The 22,820-nt window shown below is 37.1% G+C and overlaps 1 protein-coding gene across 1 annotated transcript in view; it reads left to right on the plus strand.

Annotated features, from left to right (window-relative positions):
* The first annotated feature begins 428 nt into the window (after positions 1–428).
* Positions 429–22,820, plus strand: part of p3h2 (prolyl 3-hydroxylase 2) — a 56,652-nt gene continuing 34,260 nt past the window's right edge. Inside the window, exon 1 of the mRNA XM_073843792.1 lies at positions 429–983. Coding sequence (XP_073699893.1) covers positions 576–983 — 408 coding nt within the window. The 5' untranslated portion in view covers positions 429–575. The remainder of the gene's footprint in view (positions 984–22,820) is intronic.

The raw sequence follows: 22,820 nt of genomic DNA on the forward strand, positions 1-22,820 counted from the left end.
ATATCGGATTGATGTTGTAATGGTTGATACAAATGTATATTGAACGTCGTAGTTTCAGAAGAGCAGCAGTTGGATTTCTATCCTCTAGATGGAGACAATGAAGCGGCGACAGGAGGTCTTCGCTTTTGAGGGATTTGTGAGGATCTCTCAAAGTTCTGTGTCAATTGTTTTGTCTGCGATAGAAACAAGAACCTGTTGTCTGTATTTTAAAAGTGCTTTTTAAAGTTATACATTATAGAGGCACTAATATGTCGCAGTCCAATAAATAAATAAAAAGTCAGGCAGCTGGGGGTCGTCATGTTAAACAATTGTTATTTCCTTCTTGTGTGGGCTGTGGGGGAGGAGTCAGCACAGAATGAATGGGAGGGACGGGGGTCATTGCTGAAATGTCCCCTGTAATCGGTCATTCATTATGAGTGACAACGAAACTGCCTTGACGCTTAGAACGGTAGTTAAGCCGTCACTTTCATTAGCTTGTTCCTTCAGAAAGATCCCACACCAGACTCAACGGGACTGTGTTTATTTGTAACTCAAAGCGCATTATTTTGCGCACCATCACGCAGCGGCTTCAGAAGATGGATTTGAACTCCAGAATCTACGGCTTTTTGACATGTATCTTCCAGACACTTCTGCTGTCATCGGCCACCCTGGAACCTATCGACCTGCTTTATGATAACGGAGTGGAGGCTTTTTATAAAGGGGACTATGGCAATGTGGTGCGGTACATGGAGAGCGCGCTGAAGAGTTTCTCTGAAGTGCGACAGACCAGAATCAGATGCAGGCTGAAATGCAGTGACCAGCATCGCTTTGACAGCTTATTGACTGATAAGATTTTTGAAGTGATCCTCTATAGGGGGCAATGTTTAAATCAATGCATTGAGGGAAAAATTGGACCCCAGTCCATGCATAAAATTAGTGAGGATGTCATTCAAGATTTCAACAGAAGAATCCCCTATAACTACCTGCAACTTGCCTACAGAAAAGTGAGTAGGCTACAAGTTTTACAGTATATTTGATAAATATCAATATCTGTTCGAACGTTCGAATTAAAAACTTGCGTTCGAGTGCGACCGTTTAAATGACACATCAATCGAACGTTTCAGTTAAACGGTTTTTGAATTTGCGTTAATTATGTCATATCGAACAAAAGATCGAACATTTTGGTCAACGTTATGCATGCCCAGGTCATTCAAACCGAAACATTAATTTTATGTTCATTTATGTTTGAAGGTCCGTATTTTCTGCGTATTTTATGTTTGAACGTTCAAATTAAATCGTTTTGGTCATGAGCGCCAATGCTGGACAGCTGTCTATTTAAGCAGCTCGCAAACTTTTGACACACAGCCTTAGTTTTTTGTCAGTCACCCTTGTAAATAAACTAGAATTGAGATTTAATTTGTGGTGCGAAATGCTTGTTGCGCAATCCTGAGAGCTACTGTATCCTTACGGGGAAGGGATGGGAGGGAGGAACACTCTAGAAAGTTTGTGTCTGAAAGTCTCATAACTTCAAATGATTCACATTTATTTTAGTCCTCCTCCAATTTTATGTTACAGGTGGCTCACGGTTTAAGTGTGCGATACAGAACTGCAAGAGAGGCCAAACACTGTTTAATGGTGAAAATATAATGATTCCTGCAAAATCCCATAGTAGGTAAAGTTATAAATCTGTGGTAATGTTATATTAGCCACTTTCAGAGACCAATAAATCAAGGGTATTATACGAAAAACAACAAAAATTAAGGAAGTCCATTTCCACCACTGATTTAATAAAATGTTATTGCGACTTTCTTTATTTATTACTCTCATAATTCAGACTTTTTTTCCCCTCAGAACTGCGTGATACAAACTCACAATTCTGACTTTTCTTTTCCTCAGAATTGTGAGATATGAACTCAATTGCGAGTTATTAAGTCATAATTCTTACTGTTTTTTTTCTCAGAATTGCTTAATTTAAAAACTCACAAATGTGAGAAATAATGTTAGAAGTTAAAAACGAGGTCGCAGTTCGGAAGTTTTTTTCTCTCACAACTGCAAGTTTGTATCTCTCAATTCTGACTTTATTTCTTGCAATTCTGAATTTATATCACAATTCTGAATTTATTTCTTGTAATTCTGAATTTATATCACAATTCTGAATTTATTTCTTGTAATTCTGAATTTATATCTCACAAATCTGACTTTTTGTGTCTCGCATTTCTGAATTTATTTCTTGTAATTCTGAATTTAAATCTCACAATTTTTTTATCTCACAATTAAGTTTGTATCTCACAATTCTGACTTTTTTCTCTCGCAATTGAGTTTATATCTTGCAATTTTGACTTTATTTCTCACGATTCTGACTTTTTCCTCACAATTCTGACATTATTTCTTGCAATTCTGACTTTTCTCACAATTATAGTTTATATAGAGTTATAGAGGTTATATCTCACAATTCTGAATTTATTTCTTGTAATTCTGAATTTATATCACAATTCTGAATTTATTTCTTGTAATTCTGAATTTATATCTCACAATTCTGACTTTTTTTATCTCACAATTAAGTTTTTATCTCACAATTCTGACTTTTTTCTCTCGCAATTGAGTTTATATCTTGCAATTTTGACTTTATTTCTTGCAATTCTGACTTTATTTCTCACGATTCTGACTTTTTCTCACAATTCTGACTTTATTTCTTGCAGTTCTGATTTTCTCACAATTATAGAGTTTATATAGAGTTATAGAGGTTATATCTCACAATTCTGACTTTATTTCTTGCAATTCTGACTTTTTTTTCTTGCGATTAAGTTTATATCTTGCAATTTTGACGGTTTCTTGCAATTCTGACTTTATTTCTCATGATTCTGACTTTTTCTCACAATTCTGACTTTATTTCTTGCAGTTCTGACTTTTTTCCTCACAATTATAGAGTTTATATGGAGTTATAGAGTTTATATCTCACAATTCTGACTTTATTTCTTGCAATTCTGCCTTACGTTCTTGCAATTCTACATTTTTTTTCTCGCAATTGAGAGTTTGTATCTCGCAATTCAGACTTTATTTCTTGCAATTTTGCCCTTTTTTTTCTCAGATTGAGATATAAACTCACAATTGCAATTTATAAGGTCCAATTTTGAGGGGAAAAATGACTAATATGTTCTCAGAATTGGGGAATGTATTTTTCTGAGAAAAAAGCCGCAAATGCAAGATGCAAATTCAATGGCAGAAACGGGCTTCCATATAAAAGTTTCTTTTTAACCAATGAACATATTTTACAGGTTTACAGATATTACAATATTTGTAGTGGTATTTGGATATTTTATTTTTTTCATATAATATTAAATTGTTTGTCAACTACCTCACAAAATTTACTGTGGTAATGATAGTTTTCAAAAACAAAGTTTTTAAAAGGATACTGTAAATACAGAACTTTGATGTTTAAAGGAATATTTCAACCAAAAATGAAAATTTGTTAATCTATTCGCCCTTAGGAAATTTATTTCTTCATCTGAACAGATTTGGAGAAATTTGGCATTAAATCACTTGCTAACCAATGGATCCTCTGCAGTGAGTGGGTGCCGTCAAAATGAGTCCAAACAGCTGATAAAAACATCACAACAATCCATCAAGTAATGTCTTGTGAAGTCAAAACAGGTTGATGATGGATTTATTTCTTACAAACACAGCTTTTTCCTTTATAAAATGTTAATTGATGGACTGGAGTGGTGTGGATTATTGTGATGCTTTTATCAGCTGTTTGGACTCTCATTCTGATGGCACCCATTCACTGCAGGGGATTCATTGGTGAGCAAGTGAAGGAATGCAAAATTTCTCCAAATCGGTTCTGATGGAAAAACAAACTCATCTACATCTTGGATGGCCTGAGAGCTCACACAGAGAAAGGAATACAGGCGACTCATCTGGAGCATGTTTTATATGTCGAAAGAGTCTTCAACTTAAAATCCTAAAATGATTGAGATATTCAAAACAGTCCTTGGACGGCAGTCCAGACAGATGGGAACAGAGCGTGACATTCTGAGAGCAGCGGTCTGTACGAGTTAAATCAGGCTCGTGCCTTTGCCCAGGGACAAAAAGTGATTAATAGAGAGAAAAGCAGTAGTTTAGACTTCAGTCGGCACAGTTTTGCCGATGACTAGGGCGAGAGATCAGACACATTCCTGTCAGCGCTCCTGCTTGCTGAATGTCATAAAGAGATGTCTATGTGTTGAACATATGGGGTGATATTTGTGAAAACATATAACATTCCACCACTCTTTGATATTTTAACCACACGGCTCTCTTTCCCATCATATTCCTGGCATAATGAGGCTTTTTTCGGCCTGGACGAAGCGGACCACAGGCGCCAACTGTTACTTCATTGACAAGTCTGTGTGTTTGTGTTCCGGGGTCAATCAGCATTTATCTAGGCAAATATTTTGTTTTCCTCTTAAAGTGTGTTTGCTGTTCTGAAAGGAAAGGCAGTGGCCTGTTTTTGGGTAATGAAAGGGGGAGTTTTGTGCCAGTCCTGTGCCCCTGTTGCTCTGTCATTGGTTAGTTCCTTTCGCATCAAAAGGACCAATCAGAGACGGATCAAAGCTCAGCAGAAATGCCTCTTCTCGCATTGTAGACAGATGTGTCATGTGTAAAGTAATTGGGGACTGCAGGGAAGTTGTTTTCAGCACTGTTTTATTGTACACTGTAGCTGCTGAATCGTATTTTACCAGTTATGAATCCGAGTTTGCAGTCTGAATTGAGTTTGGTGTATGATACAAAAGATAAATGTTTGTGCAATGTTGAATTGTGCTCACCGACTCGCACAATAGCATTAGGTGAGTAGTCCAATACAATTGTAATGAATTGTTCAATTGTTCACACTAAAAAAAAAAAAAAAAAATTATATGCAATTGTATTGCAATAGTTTTAAATGATAAAAAAAGTTATAACTTTAAATGATGATAATTTAAAATGTAAATAAAATTCTGATATTCTATGCCATCATGTTGCTATGAAGTTTTATATTATAATATTGTAAAATGAAAATGGTTAATTTGAAAATTAAAATAATTTATCTATAAAAATTAAAATGATAATTATAATAAAATAAAATTTTAAATTACGTTTTAAGTCAAATGTACATAATTTAGAATTTAATATTACAATAAAAATGAAATGCATAAAATAACTTAAATTTCAAGTTATGAACGTTTTACATTATAATAATTTCAAATAAAAATAATTAATAATTTGAAAATTGAAAAATTTAATTATTTTAAACAATTTAAAAAGTTGTAAAGTTTTAAACTATAATCATGAAATAAAAAAGTTTATGCCATCATATTCCTGTTAATTTAAAAATGAAAATAATTTAGAACCTAAAATTAAAATAAAACGACAACTTTTAACTTAACTTTAAAATAATTTATTTTATTTAAATCATAACCATTAAAAATTTAAATAATTTATAATTTAAAATGTAGATATAATTAAAATATTTTGTGACATTTTTACATAATAATTTAATTAAAATAATTTAGAACTTAAAATTAAAATAAAACGACATAACTTTACAATTATTTGAAGTTAGAAGTTTTTAAATCATAATAATCAACAATTTATCATTATAAATGTTAAAATAGAATTAAAATATATTTTGTGACAATTTTAACATAATAATTTCAAATTAAAATTTATTTTGAATATATTTAAATATTTTAAAATACGATACAATTATTTATGATTTAAAACTATTATTTGTTTTATGCCATCATATTGCTACAAAGTTTTTATTATTATTATTATTATTATTATTATTATGGCTTATTATTGTTATATGCCATTATATTTCTAATTTACATTTTTTTAATGAATTAAAAGTGTATAATTTAAAATAAAAAAGAAATATTTTATACCATCACATTGCTACAAAGTTTTACATTATAATAATTTAAAATGAAAATAATTTAAATAATTTAAAACTTATTATTTAGTTAATTAAAAATAACTAAATTTTTATGCCATCATATTGCTACAAAGCTTTATATTATTATTATTATTATTATGCGCTAATATTGATAACATGGCATTTCTAAAAATTAATATTCTTATTTAATCCTTATATTGAACTCTACCTAACTGTTAAATGTGAATAACACTATGCATTTCTCACTTTAATCGGTAGACCTGATAAATTTATATTTAAACAAATAGCCTTTTTTTTTTTAAATCATTTGGCGTGCCTATAAAATTAAATCTCATTTGGATACTCAGAAATGTAGTCTCCCATCTGTGACCTCAATGTCACTGGTATTGTCTTTCATTCTTTTCAAAAGCTCAGAAATCCCAACCCATATATATTGTAATGCAACCAGTGCAAGAACAGATAACATCATAGAAAAACCCTGTGAATTGCACTCTGCCAGCATAGTATCGCATTCTTCAACCAATCCTTTTTTCTTCATTATCAGTGGTTGAGAACATATCCAGTTGTAGTTTAGAATAAAACACCACCTTATACGTTTTCCTTCTAATAAGCTTAAGCACCTCCATACTAAGCAAATGCTGCACCTGCGTTGCTTAAAAAGACTGTGTGTGAGTGTGTCGGGTTTCCCCAGCCGCTCAGCGGGGTCTGGTTCGTGCCCATCAACATGCTCACCCAGACAGCATGGCACGTCCTCTGCCAAACATTTTCTGCATGACCGACTCTAAGCGGATAACAGCGCAGCAGGAATGTGTGGGCACGCTGCCTTATTTCATTGCACAATAAGTGGCCCGGCCTGGGATTACGCCGAAGAAAACACGACCACTGGATTGCGTGCATTTCCAAGAGACTGCAAGATCGAACTACTCATCAAGCAGGGGGGCTTTCTAGATCACAAGCCAGAATTTTGTGGAGATAACCAACAGGTCTTATGATGATATACAATGCAAGTCGGTTCTTGTTTAATCTTGATTTACAGTACGTCACGTATTCCACTTGCAGTCCCTTATCGGTGGATCTTCTTTGATTTAGGCCCTCGTAAAACTGTGTCAGATATAATGCGATTCCGTGAAGATAGAAGAGCCGTGCTTGCTTTGGTTTTAGGACTCCTTCGGGGTCACAGGAAAGACCTAGAGCTGTTGGGCAAACCCGATGAATGAAAAGACCCCTGAGAGAATTTTGGCAAAGCCTGAGAAAGAGTGGAAAATGGGATGCGGCAGCCAAGCGAACATCTGTTTGCTCTGACAAACGTCTGTCTTCAGTCTGGAACGGCGTTCCTCTATCGCTCTTGGCTTCTCTCGTGCTTATTTGGAATGAAATGATGGCTTCCTTCTATGGAGTCCATAAAGAACAGTGTTTAGCATTGCGAACCTGAAGACAGCTGGTTTTCTGAGAGCAAAGTTGTCATGGTGGGGTAAAAGGTCGTTTTGAAACTCAAGAGGGCCCCATGGTGGTTTCAGCATCTGTCAAGTCACATATAGAGCAAATGTTATGTTTGTAGCCTTGTAAACTTGATCTGTTGCAGCGCACCTCTGCCTGCATAGAGAAGTGACAGGAAATCCATCAAAACAATAGCTCAGCGTGTGGCGCACGTGTGTCAGTGAAGAGGAAATCGTTTCTATTTTGGTCAGCTGAGATCATGTCCAGTTTTAACCTTCTTAACCTTTCATGTAGAGCCTTGCAGCTGAATTCAAGGAATAGTTCACTCGAAAATGAACAACTTTCTTTTTTCAGTTGAATACAATTGAAGTCAAATGGTTAGTTCACCCAAAAATGAAAATTAGCATAGAGAAGGGACAGGATGGTACAGGTTAGGTACAGCCCATTATTTAGGTTAGGTACAGCCCTCCAGGCATCCTAGGTGTATATGACTTCCTTCTTTCAGATGAATCCAATTGGAGTTAAAGGAACACTCCACTTTTTTTTGGAAATAGGCTCATTCTCCAACTCCCCCCGAGTTAATAAGTTGATTTTTACCATTTTGAAATCCATTCAGCCGTTTTCCTGTTCTGGCAAAATCCCTTTTAGCATAGCTTAGCATAGATCATTGAATCCTATTAGACCAACAGCATCAAGTTAAAAAATGACCAACGACTTTCGATATTTTTCGTATTTAAAACTTGACTCTTCTGTAGTTATATCGTGTACTAATACTGGCGGAAAATGTAAAGCTGCGATTTTCTAGGCCGATAAGATTAGGAACTACACTCCCATTCCGGCGTAATAGTCAAGGAAGTTTGCTGCCATAATATGGATGCAGCAGGCGGACTAATATCACGCAGCGCCTGAAATTAGTTCCCAGTTAGGTTAACATTTGAAATTTCGTATGCATCGAAAGTTTCGTATGCATTTTTTTTTTCCATATTCGTCATCCTTTCCTATAAAAATGCTTGCTACAGACGAGAAAACGCAGAAATTCAAACCTGATCCGAATTTTTGTATGACGGACAAAAGTTTGAGGCAGTGCATAAACGTGATTGACACAACGTGACGTCGAAGTTATTTTTTAACGTGTGAAAAATTCGGACGGAAATTTCGGACTCGGTGTGCAATGACCTTTTATATTTAAAATGATCCTGGTACTTCCAAGCTTTAGAATGGCAAAGGCAGGTGTTTCTCTTCATCAATCCAAAACAAGCCCAACTCACACGGCTCCAGGGGGTCAATAAAGGCCTCCTGTAGTGAATCAATATTTTTGTAAGAAAAATATAATATTTAAAACATAATTATCACTTTAATCTAGCTTGCGCCAACTGGTCGTACACAGAAGTGTACATCCGGGTGGATGACGTATTACGTCGGCATTGCGCATGCGTCGTTTAGAAGTGATGAACGCAAATGCGCAGTGGAGAAAGGTAAACAAAACAACGGTCACGAATTAGAAATGAGGATTTGTAAAGAAAAATGTCGTAGGATTTCGAGATAAACCTAGACGAGACTGGTTTTCCTTTGCTTAAGTAAAGAAACTTTGCTTCTGTAAACAAACGTTGGTTTGTGCAAGACTCACTCACCGGCGCATGCGCAAAGCTGACATCCTACATCATCCTCCCAGAGGGGCTTTGTGCACGACGATTATTACGTTTTAAATATGGATATTTTTTCTTACAAAAACGCATCGATTCGCTACAGGAGGCCTTTATTCACCCCCCGGAGCCATGTGAGGCACTTTTTATTATGGATGGATGAACTTGTTTTGGACTGTTGACAAGAAACACCCACCCATTGCCAATTTTTTATATAACTCCGATTGTATTCGTCTAAACGAAGGTAGTCATATACACCTAGGATGCCTGGAGGGTGAGTAAATAATGGGCAAATTTTCATTTTTGGGTGAACTAACCCTTTAAGGTCATTAAATGCCGTGCCAATCACATCCAAAACTTTACTTTGACTAAAAAAATTTGGTTTGGGTAAAATTTTCTGCATTTTTCACATCCATAGCAAGCATTTTGAGAGGTTTTTGAGAATTCTGTACGAAAATTCTCTATATTTAAAGCATTATGAACCATAATTTCTAGTTTTCGCTAACTGTGGTACGCACATTCATGAGAGTGGCAATCCAGTGGACGACGGTCACCAGTCATAAATTAGAAGTACAAAATGAGGATTTGTAAATAAAAATGTTGGAGGATTTCGATATAAGCTAAAAGGAGACTGGATTCTTGCAAGACTAGAACATTCTCAACAGAGCTTACGCTACTCCTATGTCATCTGCTGGAATGCCACTCTCTTGTGAACTTGCGTCCAACAGTTAGCGAAGTTAGAGATTATGGTTGATAAAGTATTAAAATATGGATATTTTGCTTGCACAAATGCATTGATTTGCTTCAGAAGGCTTTTATTAACCCCCTTGTGGAGTAGTTTTTATGATGGTTGGATCTCAACAACCATTCACTGGCATCATAAAACTTGGAAGAGCCAGGACATTTATAAATATAGCTCGGATTGTATTCATCTGAAAGAACATTTGACAAGCAATGTTCCAAAAAACACTGAAAAGTACCATAAAAGCAGACTTAATACATTATATAATACATTTTCTACAGCCATATGATTTTTATGAGGAATATGCCAACATTTAAGTTGTCATTTACTTAAATGGTGTTTGATGTCATTGAAGTGCCAAGAATATGCAAATGAATTAAGTTTGATGATATGTGACCCTGAACCACAAAACCAGCCATGAGGGTCAATTTTTTTTCCAATTTTTGTATAAATGGGTGTTCCATCAATGAATGCTTTGTTAGGATAGGACTGAGAATATTTGGGTGCGATACAACTATTTGAAAATCTGAGGGTGCAAAAAAATCCAAATATTGGGAAAATCACCTATAAAGTCCAAATTAATATCTTAGCAATGCATATTACCAATCAAAAATTAGGCCTGACTATTGGGTAGGTTTAGGTGTAGTGCATATGGTACATTATTTTAAAACGTCATGAAGCTTAAGAGTTACAGCGCCTCTCAACGAACATTTCAAGTCAGGACTGCGGTGACACGCACAAAACCAATGTCAACTAAAAACATACCATATGTACGATCTGTTCCAGGGAAAAAACAAACAAACACGAACATGACACAAAACCAAACTGGCGCTACGTCTTGTGAAAAAGTTGACCTATCTCATGGATGACGCACCATGTCCACAACTATAAAAAATCTTAATTTACTACACAAGCAACTTGTGTAACAACTTGTTTTTCTCAAGATGTTTATTCATTCATCTCTTTCATCTCCTCATCTGCAGCACTTCTTCATAGCCTCTTTCATGAATGACAAGCATTTATTTTCCACGACCCTGCGATGACCTGGAACAAACTCCACTACATGTCTGCATCTGTTTGTAATAGGACACCACCGTTGTAAATCACTGCTCACATTGGTGTCAACAAGTACCTGAGCAACAAGTAGCTAGCGTGCTGTCATACGGGGTTGTAGAGCACTGTTGGAAGGAGGGTTGGATGGAAAAACAATCAGTCATGTTGTTTTTTTTCTTTGGACACAAACATAACCCTTTTCATTCCAGTTTATTTGCCAGATGATGAGATCTTTCATTGCTCATTTTATTGATACTATATGAGCAGTTTGTTTGAAGTTCTTCAGCAGACCTTTTCCTTTCTTCTATTTGACCACTTAAGTTCAAGACAACTGCTCAGGATCTTTAGACGGCTAAATTTCAGTCTCAACTCTACTGAAGGTCAGTTGTATGGCGAGTAGGGTAAAGTACACTGGTCCATTGTTGGCGAATAGTTACACTGGAAAGATTATTGGCCTTCTAATCACTCTGCTTTGCACTTTCACTCTCTCATTTAGTCTTGAGGGATTTGCCTAAAAGCTGAGGAGATCTCAGGTTCGCTATATAAATAAACCACACTAGTCTCTCCAGTGTTGGAACGTGTTGGAATACTTTCCTGGAAAGTTGGACGTGTGAGTGCTACAACACTGAGTGATGTTTCATTGTTTCTGCATTTCGAATTCGATGTGGTGCATGTTAAGAGAAGCATAATTTTATGCTAACTTTGGAGAGGAAAACATAAACAGGAAATGTCATAGAGAGAACCCCTGCAAACCTTCATGACTGAATGTGAAGGTCAGTAAGCCAGGGTTTCTCAAGGGATAGTACACCCAAAAATGAAATTTTTTTCATTAGTTACCCACCCTCATGTAGTTTCAAACCCATTCAAAAGACCTTTTTTCGTCTTCAGAACACAAATTAAGAGATTTTTGATGAAGTCCGAGAGCTTTCTGGCCCTGCATAGACAGCAAGGATCGTTCAAGTTCCAGAAAGGTACCAAGAACATCATCAAATAATCCAACCATAATTTTATGAAGCCATGAGGATCCTTTAGTTGCAAAACAACTAAAGTAACAACTTTATTCAACAATTCTTCTCCTCCGTGTCACCCTAGTGCCATATTGGAGAGTACCATGACGCATGTGTGATTTTTCAACAATTTGTCACAGACAAATATTATTTTATTAAACCTGCCTAGTTTTTTGGTTGTCTTTGTATAGTGTAAGCATGGAGAGATATGTGCAGAGTACATGTGAAAATCACCGGGGGTTTGGTATTCTTTAACAAATGAAAGCACACAGTCCTACTCTTGTGGTAGACCAACTTTAAACACAGACAGTGTGTAGTCTCAGCATGTCTGCTGAGATGATGATGTCGGCTAATAGCTGGGATAATGTGAAAACTCAGACTCCCGCAGGATGTGACTCATGTGCATAATAGCTGGAAGCCACATTCTGGCCTGCTGGTTCGGTAGTCGAAGAAACAGGGCTTCCATTCACAGACCCTGTGTCGTCGACCACAAAACTATGGAAACTGAAGTAAGTGTGATTCATGAACCGTGGAAGCTCGGGTCCTGTCCCATGTTAACTTACTACCTGCCCTACAGAGTCAAATTCTCGTGTCATTTGCCTTTCCAGACCTGAATATAGAAAAGTCCAATTGGTATTTACATCTTGTTCATTTTCTTGTACGTTCTTGTCATGGGCGTGCTCAACATCATTTTAATCATTGCTTTCCTGAGCTCTGAATCTGTTTCCAAACTGAAGTTTCCAAGAATTTCCACCAATAGCTTGGAGGTCACACCTTTTAACCACAATTACTCAATTTGTATTTTTGTGGAACTTCTGTGGAATCATCAAATCCTACACGTTGGCTTTTGTAGTCACTTGTTTGAGCTTGAATTGTGTGCAATAAAACAATTGAAATTTTAGACTTAAGTATTCTCCTGTGTGGTCTTCAATGTTAAATCTTCACACAGAAACTCTGTAGGTTTTTTTTGGCAAGATTCAGCATTGAGTTGCAGGATAAACCTGCAACTTTTGTTCCATTAAAGCATATTTTATCTGCTGTCATAGCAGTAGAAACCACAGGCTTTTCATCAAAACATCAACACAGTGATCATCCAGCTACAGGCCGCTGAACATTAGTTGTGTGTACATTACTGTAAACACAATCTTTGCTTGTTTGGACAAACATAGGAACTAGTCTAAATTAATGTACAGATGTGGTTGCAGCTGCTGTTGAACTTGTTTTGAACCTGGAACATTTCTTTCTTTTAAGTCATTTGTTCTCATTTAAGATTTAAAGGAATAATTCACCACCCAAAAATGAAAATTCTGTCATTACTCATCCCCGTGTCGTTCCAAACCTGTAAGACCTTTGTTTATCTTCAGAAATACAAATACAAAAAACTTTTTGATGAAAACCAAGAGCTTTGTGACCCTGCGTAGACGGTATTGGTTACCACGTTTCCGGACTAGAAAGGTAGTAAGGATATCACTAATCTAGTTCATGTAACATCAGTGGTTTAACCTTAATTTTATGAAGCTATGAGAATGTTTTGTGCGCACAAAAAAAAAGCGTTGTGGTACTCCTGTGAACGCGTGTTGAAGACTGACACGGAAGAGAAGGAATTGTTGAATAAACGTGTTTGTTTTCGTTGCACAGAAAAAAAATATTCTCGTAGCTTTATAAAATTATGGTTGAACCATTAATGTCACATGGACTATTTTAACAATGTCCTTACTACCTTTCTGGTTTAACATAGTTGCTTTGCGGTCTATGTAGGGTCAGAAAGCTCTCGGATTTGATCAAAAAGATCTTAATTTGTGTTCTGAAGATGAACGAAGGTCCCAGAGGTTTGGACATAAGGGTAAGTAATTAAAGACAGAATTTTCTTTTTTGGGTGAACAATCTCTTTAAAAAAGAATGAGTTCATGATTCTGGTTCCTAATGGTTACGATGATTGAGGAGACCCAGGCGAAGCATGGTGCAAAATTTATAGTAGAAAGTGTTTTTAAGGCTGTTTTTGATTTGCAAACACTCATTTTATGATAATATTAAGCAGGGTACATTTAAATCATATTGGTCTTTGTGGTTTCAATGTCATTATCACGGCCAATACGTTGGGACATGTGTCTGAAACAACAGCATCTGTTTGTAATGTGAAGAAGGGGTTTATTTTGGGTCAAAACCATTTTGAACAGTCTTCTACAATCAAAATTGGCATTTAAAGTTGTGTACACTCTACATAAAATCTTACCGTTCAACACAGAACCTGAATTTGGCTTGATACCTTTGAATATTTGGTCTATCCCATTCAGATCCTTCCAAAGCTAACTTTACAAACAGTTACTAAGCCAACGGTGATACAAATAATGGTCTTAATGAGTAGTTGGGAGCTCTTCGTGGTGGCTCTAGGGATATCTTCATGAAGAAGGAATTTTTATAGGTGGCATTGTTGGCATTCGTTTCATTCTGTGGGCATTTAGAGCAGATGGCTGGCTGATAGTAGTTGAGGCCTAGAGGAACACATACAAAGGGGGCCAGGAATCCACAGAAACCCTGCTGGGGGTTAATGGGTTACATGTGCCTCAAGTGCATCCGCTGATTGAGTTATATGGCATGTGGCATCGATTAAAGAGCTGGAGTGTGGGTATAAAATTACCAGTTTGAGACCGCTTTGGTTTATGGAGTTTAGGAAGTCTTATCTACCTTCATTTTCTTAATACTCGAGTCTCCTGGTTGGCTGGTTAGATGTTTACAACATTGCAAATGCTGGGCATTGTTTCTAATTAGTTCTTTCAGACAAATGATGATTTATGTGCTTGTCCTATCAACAGGAACCAGTTTATAGTGATGTTCTGTTAGCTTAAACACGCATGTTTTCTGCAAGGCATATCCCACGGCAAAAACACCTGACGGAATTAGTATTCCATTACCTACTTTGGTTGCAAACATGGTCTGGATGATCTGTCATGGGAAACCCCATAGTTAACACAACCTACCTTCATCCCAGATTCCTCTTGGAAAGGTATTACAAAAGCCTTTGTGATCTCATTAATACTGCAGGCAGTATTTCCTTCTTTGAAAACCATTTCTATACTTTGTAGCAGGGTTACACATCAAGCTAAGTGCTTATTCTCACACCATGTTGACACAAAATAAGCACTGGAATCTGTTATTTCATATCCTGGGAGTGTTTTTAATCATTGTACTGTCAGTTGGGAACACACACCAGAATCTAAGAGTCCTTTACCTTGAGTTCACGAAGGCTCTCACTGCCTCAACCTTCTGGTGTCTCAATGAGATTTGACATGTTGGAGAAAGCCATAATACCCTCCTGCAAAGCCTTGCAGATTACAGACAGGCTAAAGTTTCATTGTTGTTCATTAAAAAACTTCCATATTTGCCAGAAACTATATTTCTGCACTATATTCTAAATATTAAGATAGCCTTGTGTGAGCAACAGACTAATTTGAGTTATCCACTCAAAATCACATCCACTGTTGCTCTCGAATTACATTTTAATCAGTTCCATGATTGATTTTCATAGACGTTTCGTTAACGTTAAACTTGGCACAAAGCATCTTTAATTTGCCAATTGTTAACATGCCCAAATGAGATTTGAGGGCTACAGGGAAGAGGTCATTTTTTGGTCCTTTTCTCTCTGAACTTTTCCTTGAAGTCTCACCCAAGAACTGTCAGGGAAGAACAAGGAAATTTGCTTTGAAATCAATTACCGCTGCCCCTGGGCTTTGCACAGAAGCCAGGTATTATGTCAGACTGTAACTACGGCTTACCATTCAGAGTGCCAGTGAAAGCTGAAGCATTTAAAGTCAAGCATTCTGCTGTCACCTGCACTGTAATTAGGTACACCCTGCTGGAATTGCCCTAGTGGGAACATCAGCCATTACCTCAATGTTTTTCCTGTATGTTTCCCAAGCTTTTACAGTGTCCTATCTAGTTTCCTCTTAATTCCAAAACCGCAGGCCAATTATTTAATTCCTAAAACTACCTGTCACCCTTTTCCTATACTCCGAGGACTTCTTTCAGCCACTCAGATGGTAGTTAAGTTTGACCTTTTGTCAGCATGGAACATTGGAGCAGCAATCTTAATTACACCAGGGAGTTCCGTGAAAGGTTAGGGGAATCCTTCCTTCCTTTCCATGCCATGCCATGTGCAAAGGTGCTTTGGCACCAGAGGAACCTTTTTAGAGTTCCTAGAACTATTGGCTAAAGTACCCACATTTTGGCATGTTTGCACCACAGAAACTAGGACCGTATTTGCTTCTAGGAGCTCTGTTTGGGGGAACTAAATTAGCTCCTACTTCAGAGAAGGGTCTAAAAACATTCTATCGGAACTATTAGTGACCTAAGTGTATGCTGATTGGTCAAATGCTTTCGGAACACTTTTGAAAAGGCTGTGTAAAAATTAGTATAATAAAAAGGCGCTGATGTCGGCCACTTCAGAGTTCCTACTTCTGGTGCGAATACAACCAGGAAAATGGCCAGAGAAAGAAATTGGTTCTCTAGGAACCACGATGCTGGCTAGTTCCTGGAACTGAGTTCCTAGAATAGGGATATGCAACGTTGATCCTGGAGTGCCCTTGTCCTGCAGGGTTTAGCTCCAACCCTGAAAAAAAAAACTCATCTGGCTGTAGCCTTAGTGATCCTGAAAACCTTAATTAGCAGGTGTTTGATAGGGTTGGAGCTAAACTCTGCAGGACAGCGGCACTCCGGAACTGACGTTGCCTATCCCTGTCCTATTTCCTGAAGACTGACTGTCAACTTTCTGACTGGGATTTGATGGCAACCAGAGCTCTCGAGAGGTGTGTGGCATGGATTATTCGGCAAAAGGTGTGCCTTCGTCTCAGTAGAGAGGGTAACTCAATACTCCCATCTGCACCTCCTACGTGTTAGTATTCCTGTTTTCTCAAGACTTTCAAAACTTAAACCACTCCCAAGTGGTAACCCGAAGGTTTCGCATTCAAGCAGCAACTGACGGAAGGGTCCGGCAGGGATTGTAGGTGGAGGGAGCAAATGTACAGTGCTCTCTCCACCCTCAATACCATGACTGAGGGGAGTCCCTTGAGTAAGGCAATCAACCCTTAACTGTTCCCCGGCTGCCACAGGAATTTGGCTGCCCACTGCTCTGGGTGTGCGTTCATTACAGTGTGTTCACTACTGTGTGAGTGCACTTTGATGGGTTAAATGCAGAACAAAATACAAGTATAACATTTTTGTTAATCCTAAATACATTGATTAACTTGTTCAGGTGTGAAGCTAAACTCTGCTGGGTTGGCAACATAGCTCAAAGTGTTGCTCAAAAAGTGTGTAATACTGTGGTCACAGGCAACCTTTCCCTGGACAACATCCTTTGAACCTTGTAATACAGTTGAGTGAATAATATGAACTGTATTTCGAGGCCGGGTCCTTTGAGTTCAGTGAGGACACTTCAGGAGTTTGGAACCAGAAAGACATGAATGACATGGATTTTTTTTTCCACATTAGCCATCTAGACCAACCAGTGAGATCCTGCATCAGGGTTTAGGAGGGTGATCTCACAGCCCAAAAATAACTGTAATGTATTCCTCAGTCAAACTTGACTGATGGTGTGGTTGACAATCTCAACTCATGTTACCAATCATTCCATCCTTCTACTGTCACTGCCACAATGTTGCTTATGGCTTTGGTTGGATATGTGAGTTATAAGAAGCACTTCAATGCTGAATTATGGGATATTATACTAATTATACCACTGATGACATGCCTTGTGGCTTTGCGTCACTCTTGGCTTCTTCTTGAAGCTTAATTAACCCACTGACCAGGCCTCGGAGTGCGCTTGCCTTGGTGCCAAGTAGCATAACCGGGTGTATACAGTACTTCCATTCTGTGGACTCCAAAAAAAGTCTCTTTTTTTTTTTTTCAGGAACACAGACGTCCTGTGTTTTCTATTTCCATACCCGCTAATAGAGTCCATGTTTAAAGATGGTTATCATTGTAAAGGAACAACTTTAGATGCACTCCAATGCGTCATCGTGCCTACAGTCACGTTTATGTAGTTCCTGCACGGGCAACTAATAAAAAACGCTTGAGTGCGTCGCAGTACCTTTAGGACATATGGTACATTACTCCCGTCCGAGATGTCTATATTGACTCATGATGTTTCATTGCATGTTTTTCCGCTTTCTATTATTGCCTACAGATTATTGGCTCCAGCGGCTACTTGTTTTACAACCCCTAAGGGCAACATCCAAGAATCAGCATGGAATGAAGCCAAGGGGTCTTAAACCTACACCTGTGTGGAAAGCCCAGCCTGTACTTAAGTCTTTCCTGTCTAACTCGCCAGCAAGGAAATAGCACAGGACCGCCGGCTCTTTTTCGTCTGGATCGTACCTTGCTGTCAGAATTGGGTGGCGGATGATGTAAATGCATGCTAGTCTGTTTCTGCAACCGCAGACATGTGCTCTCTCATTGTTTGCCAGGCAGACTTGCGTATGACCAATGTTTGATCACGAGTCTACAAGAAATTGCTGAGAGCATGCATTGTGTTTCCAGTTAAAGTGTGTGAAGCTGGAAAGCATTTGTGTTGAATCCACTGTCACACTCACTTAAGTGTAGACTGAATGCAGGTCTGGTAGAATCGTTAAACTTGCTGTTCTGGGAGACCTGTTTTTGGGTGCAGCGTTTTAGAGGCACGAGAGAGATAAGAGTTTTCCCTGATTATTTTAAACACATGCTTGTGGTCACGGTACATTTGCAATGTTTGTTTGACAGAATCCTAAATGATCTAGATCAAACAGTAGCATTGTTAGCGGCTTCTTGACACCTTTTTTGTTGGATTCATCTGTTATGGTCCCTATTAGACCAGAATTAACTAAGCTAAGGTGGTTTGCTGGTCTTAGCCGATTTAAGCGGGTTTGATCAAGTCTTAAAACCCCTTTAAAACATTTACACAACCAAACCAGACCAACTTTACTGGACTGGCTAAGCACCCTTAGTCTTCTTAGGGTGTATTTTGTTCCCACGTTTTTGGTCCAACAGTCTTTAAAGCTATAGATCACCCAAAAATAAAAATTCTGTCATTAATTACTCACCCTCATGTCGTTCCAAACCTGTATTTTTGATAAAATCCAAGAACTTTCTGAACCAGAAAGGTCGTAAGGACATCGATAAATGGTCCATGTGACATCAGTGATTCAACCATAATGTTATGAAGCTACAAGAATACTTCTGGTGCACATCAAATCCAGACCAAAAATAACGATAATTGATCTCATATGGATTATTTTAATGATGTCCTTAACTACCATGTTCAAGGCCCAGAAAAGTGTGTTACTGTCTATGCAGGCTCAGAAAGCTTTTGGATTTAATCAAAAATATCTTTATTTATGTTCCAAAGAGCAAAGGTCTTACGTGTTTGGAACGACATGAGGGTGAGTAATTAATGACAGGATTTTTATTTTGGGGTGAACTAACCCTATAATTATACTTCCTATGTACTAATTGAAAATGACCCATTTCTGTTGACTCGTGCCATCTTGAATAAATATTTTTAATCCGGCCTAATTAAGGTATCTTATAAGGTAGCATAATGTTCTCTATATTTGGAACAACAGCATGCCTATGATGGCTAAAAATACTAAGTAGGCAGTTCACTAGGATTTGGAACAGATCTCTGGCTTGCTTCTCCATTTCTGGTTACTTTAACAAAAACTTTAACATTTGAGAGCTATTATTTCCTTCAGGAAATCCAAATCTCAATTTATTTGACCATAACAATTTTGATAAATGGGAAGATTGCGGCATAGAAAGTGAAAAAATTGTACCAGGCAACGATTTAGGCCGTGACTTTTCTCAGAGCTTGTTCTGCTTGTGAAAGCAGCTCTTTCATCACCATTTGCCACTGGTAAGACCGCAAGCTCTTAACTAAAATTAGAAATAGACTCTGGCAACCCTTAGTCAATGTTTTCACTAGGACAGATATGTGTTTAGACTTTTATTAGAACTATTTTGCATTTCACAGCTTTAGTCAAGTGGAAAATCCCTAGCTCTGAATACTTCTTATAAACACTTTAAAACCATCAGTGGTGTAAGCCAAAACAGTGTTGTTTTCTAAAGGTGAGTTTCTCCTGCAGACCTGCTCAGCACCCCATTTTAAGCTTGAGCACTGGTTTACCAACTTTGTATTCTGGAATTGTGTTTAGACACTATATAATTAAACTTTTTAGAATAGAACAGATGTGTGAAGTCCTACAACGGTTTCTTTCAATGGTAAAAGGAATGCTGCTTTACATTTAACAGATGCGTAATTGTAAACCGTCTGCTCACAAATGCCATGCCACTTTATAGCACACAACTGTTGAACTAAGGAATGCCGTAGGATGTTTATTTGGCCATGCTGTATGAAATTAAGCCTTGACGACTCTTTTCCAGCTCTGTAGTGTGTGCTGAGATAATGAAGTTGATCCTCGTAGTACATAAATATCTAAACCGGAGATGTTTTCTCAACTCAGGAAACTTTGGCTTTGCTAAACAAATTTGCCAATTAAACTGAAATAACTGTGAGGTCTTGTTTTAGAGTCAGGGTAAACAAGCACATGACATTTTGTTAAACCTTTCAAGCTTATTTGGTTTGCAGGACTCTGGGGAGATGCAGAGAAAAGAGCGACATTTAAGGCAAGAATCTCAGTAAAGCTTTCCTGCCTGATTCGAGATCGAAGCACTTTGAGCAAACCAGGTGCATCTGAGATCATTCTGAGCTCAAACTTACTTTGTAAGTTTGTTTTCTCTGTCACTTCATGATTAGATCTGGAAATTCATGATGAAGAATAATGTCTTTTTTTTATCCACTGGATATCAGAGTTTACTCTGGCAAAGGGTTCTTTGAGAGAAAAGCCATCCCTTCTATCAAGCAAAAGTTAAATGTATTTATAATTGAGTCCTTATGGCTTTAAACTAACTCACTGAAATCCGTCAAATTTATAGTCTCAACATAAAGCACCACTAGAGCAGATGATGCTTTTAATGAAGGAACTAGAAGACATCTCAGTCACAACAAAACTTGGTTGTGGTTTCTGATGTTCGTGTGTTAAATGTTCATTTACACTCTGAAATGACCAACAGGGCAGATTTGCTTTTTATAAACAGCAGAATGAAAACCAAATGTACAAGTGCAACATGGATAAGTCGACTTCTGCTTCTTAATAAATGTTTGTTTTTGCGAAAGTTGGGTTGGAGCTAACTTTCATTGTATAGCTAATAAGAAACAGGCATTTTAAGTGTGAGAACATTAAAGTTAGATCCTTCTCATGGGATGCTCAAGATCATTGAATTTCCTTGATATTGTTAATAACATATGGATGCGATCAGTGTGGAATTGCTATAATGACGTTATGTTAGTACAAAATGTCCTTCATTATGTTTTCAGAATTGATAAATGACATTTGTGAAAACAAAACAAAGCCAAATAAATTATCTAGAAGCATATTTTGTACATCAAGCATTAGCTGAGAATATATATCCCTTATGTGGCTTCGTCATCCTCTGGATTCACTTGAGCTTTTCATCTACACTCTTAAAAATAAAGGTGCTTTAAAAGGTTCCTCAAGCGATTCCGTAGATTAGAAGAACCATTTTGGTTCCATAAAGAACCATTTAGTCAAAGGTTCTTTAAAGAACCATCTCTTTCTTACCTTTTTAGAATCTGAAGAACGTTCTATCGTGAAACAGAAAGGTTCTCCATATATTTAAGGTTCTTTATGGAACCATTTAGACAAAAAAGGTTCTTCTATGGCATTGTGAAGAACCTTTATTTTTAATTGTGTATGAAGTGTTGTTGAGATTTGTCAGTTATTCTGGGTTTGTTTTGGAGGATGAAATGAATATTTGTCAATTTTACGGTAGTCACTACCTTTCTGGGTTTTGAACGTGGTATGCAGGGTCCGAAAGCTTTTGAATTTCATTAAAAACATCTTAATTTGTGTTCTGAAGATGAACAAAGGCATATTTTGTACATCAAGCATTAGCTGAGAATATATATCCCTTATGTAGCTTCGTCATCCTCTGGATTCACTTGAGCTTTCCATCTAAACTCTTAAAAATAAAGGTGCTTTAAAAGGTTCCTCAAGCGATGCCATAGATTAGAAGAACCATTTTTGGTCCCATGAAGAACCATTTAGTCAAAGGTTTTTCAAAGAAGCATCCCTTTCTTACCTTTTTAGAATCTGAAGAATGTTCTTTTGCCACAAAGCACCTTTTGTGAAACTGAAAGGTTCTTCAGACGTTTAAGGTTCTTTATGAAACCATTTAGACAAAAAGGGTTCTTCTATGGCATCGTGAAGAACCTTTTAAGAGTGTATGAAGTGTTGTTGAGATTTGTCAGTTATTCTGGGTTTGTTTTGGAGGATGAAATGAAAATTTGTCAATTTTAAGGCAGTTACTACCTTTCTAGGTCTTGAACGTGATGTGCAGGGTCTGAAAGCTTTTGAATTTCATTAAAATATCTTAATTTGTGTTCTGAAGATGAACAAAGGCATATTTTGTATATCAAGCATTAGCTGAGAATATATATCCCTTATGTGGCTTTGTCGTCCTCTGGATTCACTTGAGCTTTCCATCTACACATTTAAAAATAAAGGTGCTTTAAAAAGGTTCCTCAAGCGATGCCATAGATTAGAAGAACCATTTTTGTTCCTATAAAGAACCATTCGGTCAAAGGTTCTTTAAAGAAGCATCTCTTTCTTACCTTTTTATAATCTGAAGAATGTTCTTTTGCCACAAAGCACCTTTTGTGAAACAGAAAGGTTCTTCAGATGTTTAAGGTTCTTTATGAAACCATTTAGACAAAAAGGTTCTTCTATGGCATCGTGAATAACCTTTATTTTCAAGAGTGTATGAAGTGTTGTTGAGATTTGTCAGTTATTCTGGGTTTGTTTTGGAGGATGAAATGAATATTTGTCAATTTTAAGGTAGTCACTACCTTTCTGGGTTTTGAATGTGGTATGCAGGGTCCGAAAGCTTTTGAATTTCATTAAAAACATCTTAATTTGTGTTCTGAAGATGAACAA

Source organism: Garra rufa, chromosome 7, assembly GCF_049309525.1.
Source record: "Garra rufa chromosome 7, GarRuf1.0, whole genome shotgun sequence".
Lineage (NCBI taxonomy): Eukaryota > Metazoa > Chordata > Actinopteri > Cypriniformes > Cyprinidae > Garra > Garra rufa.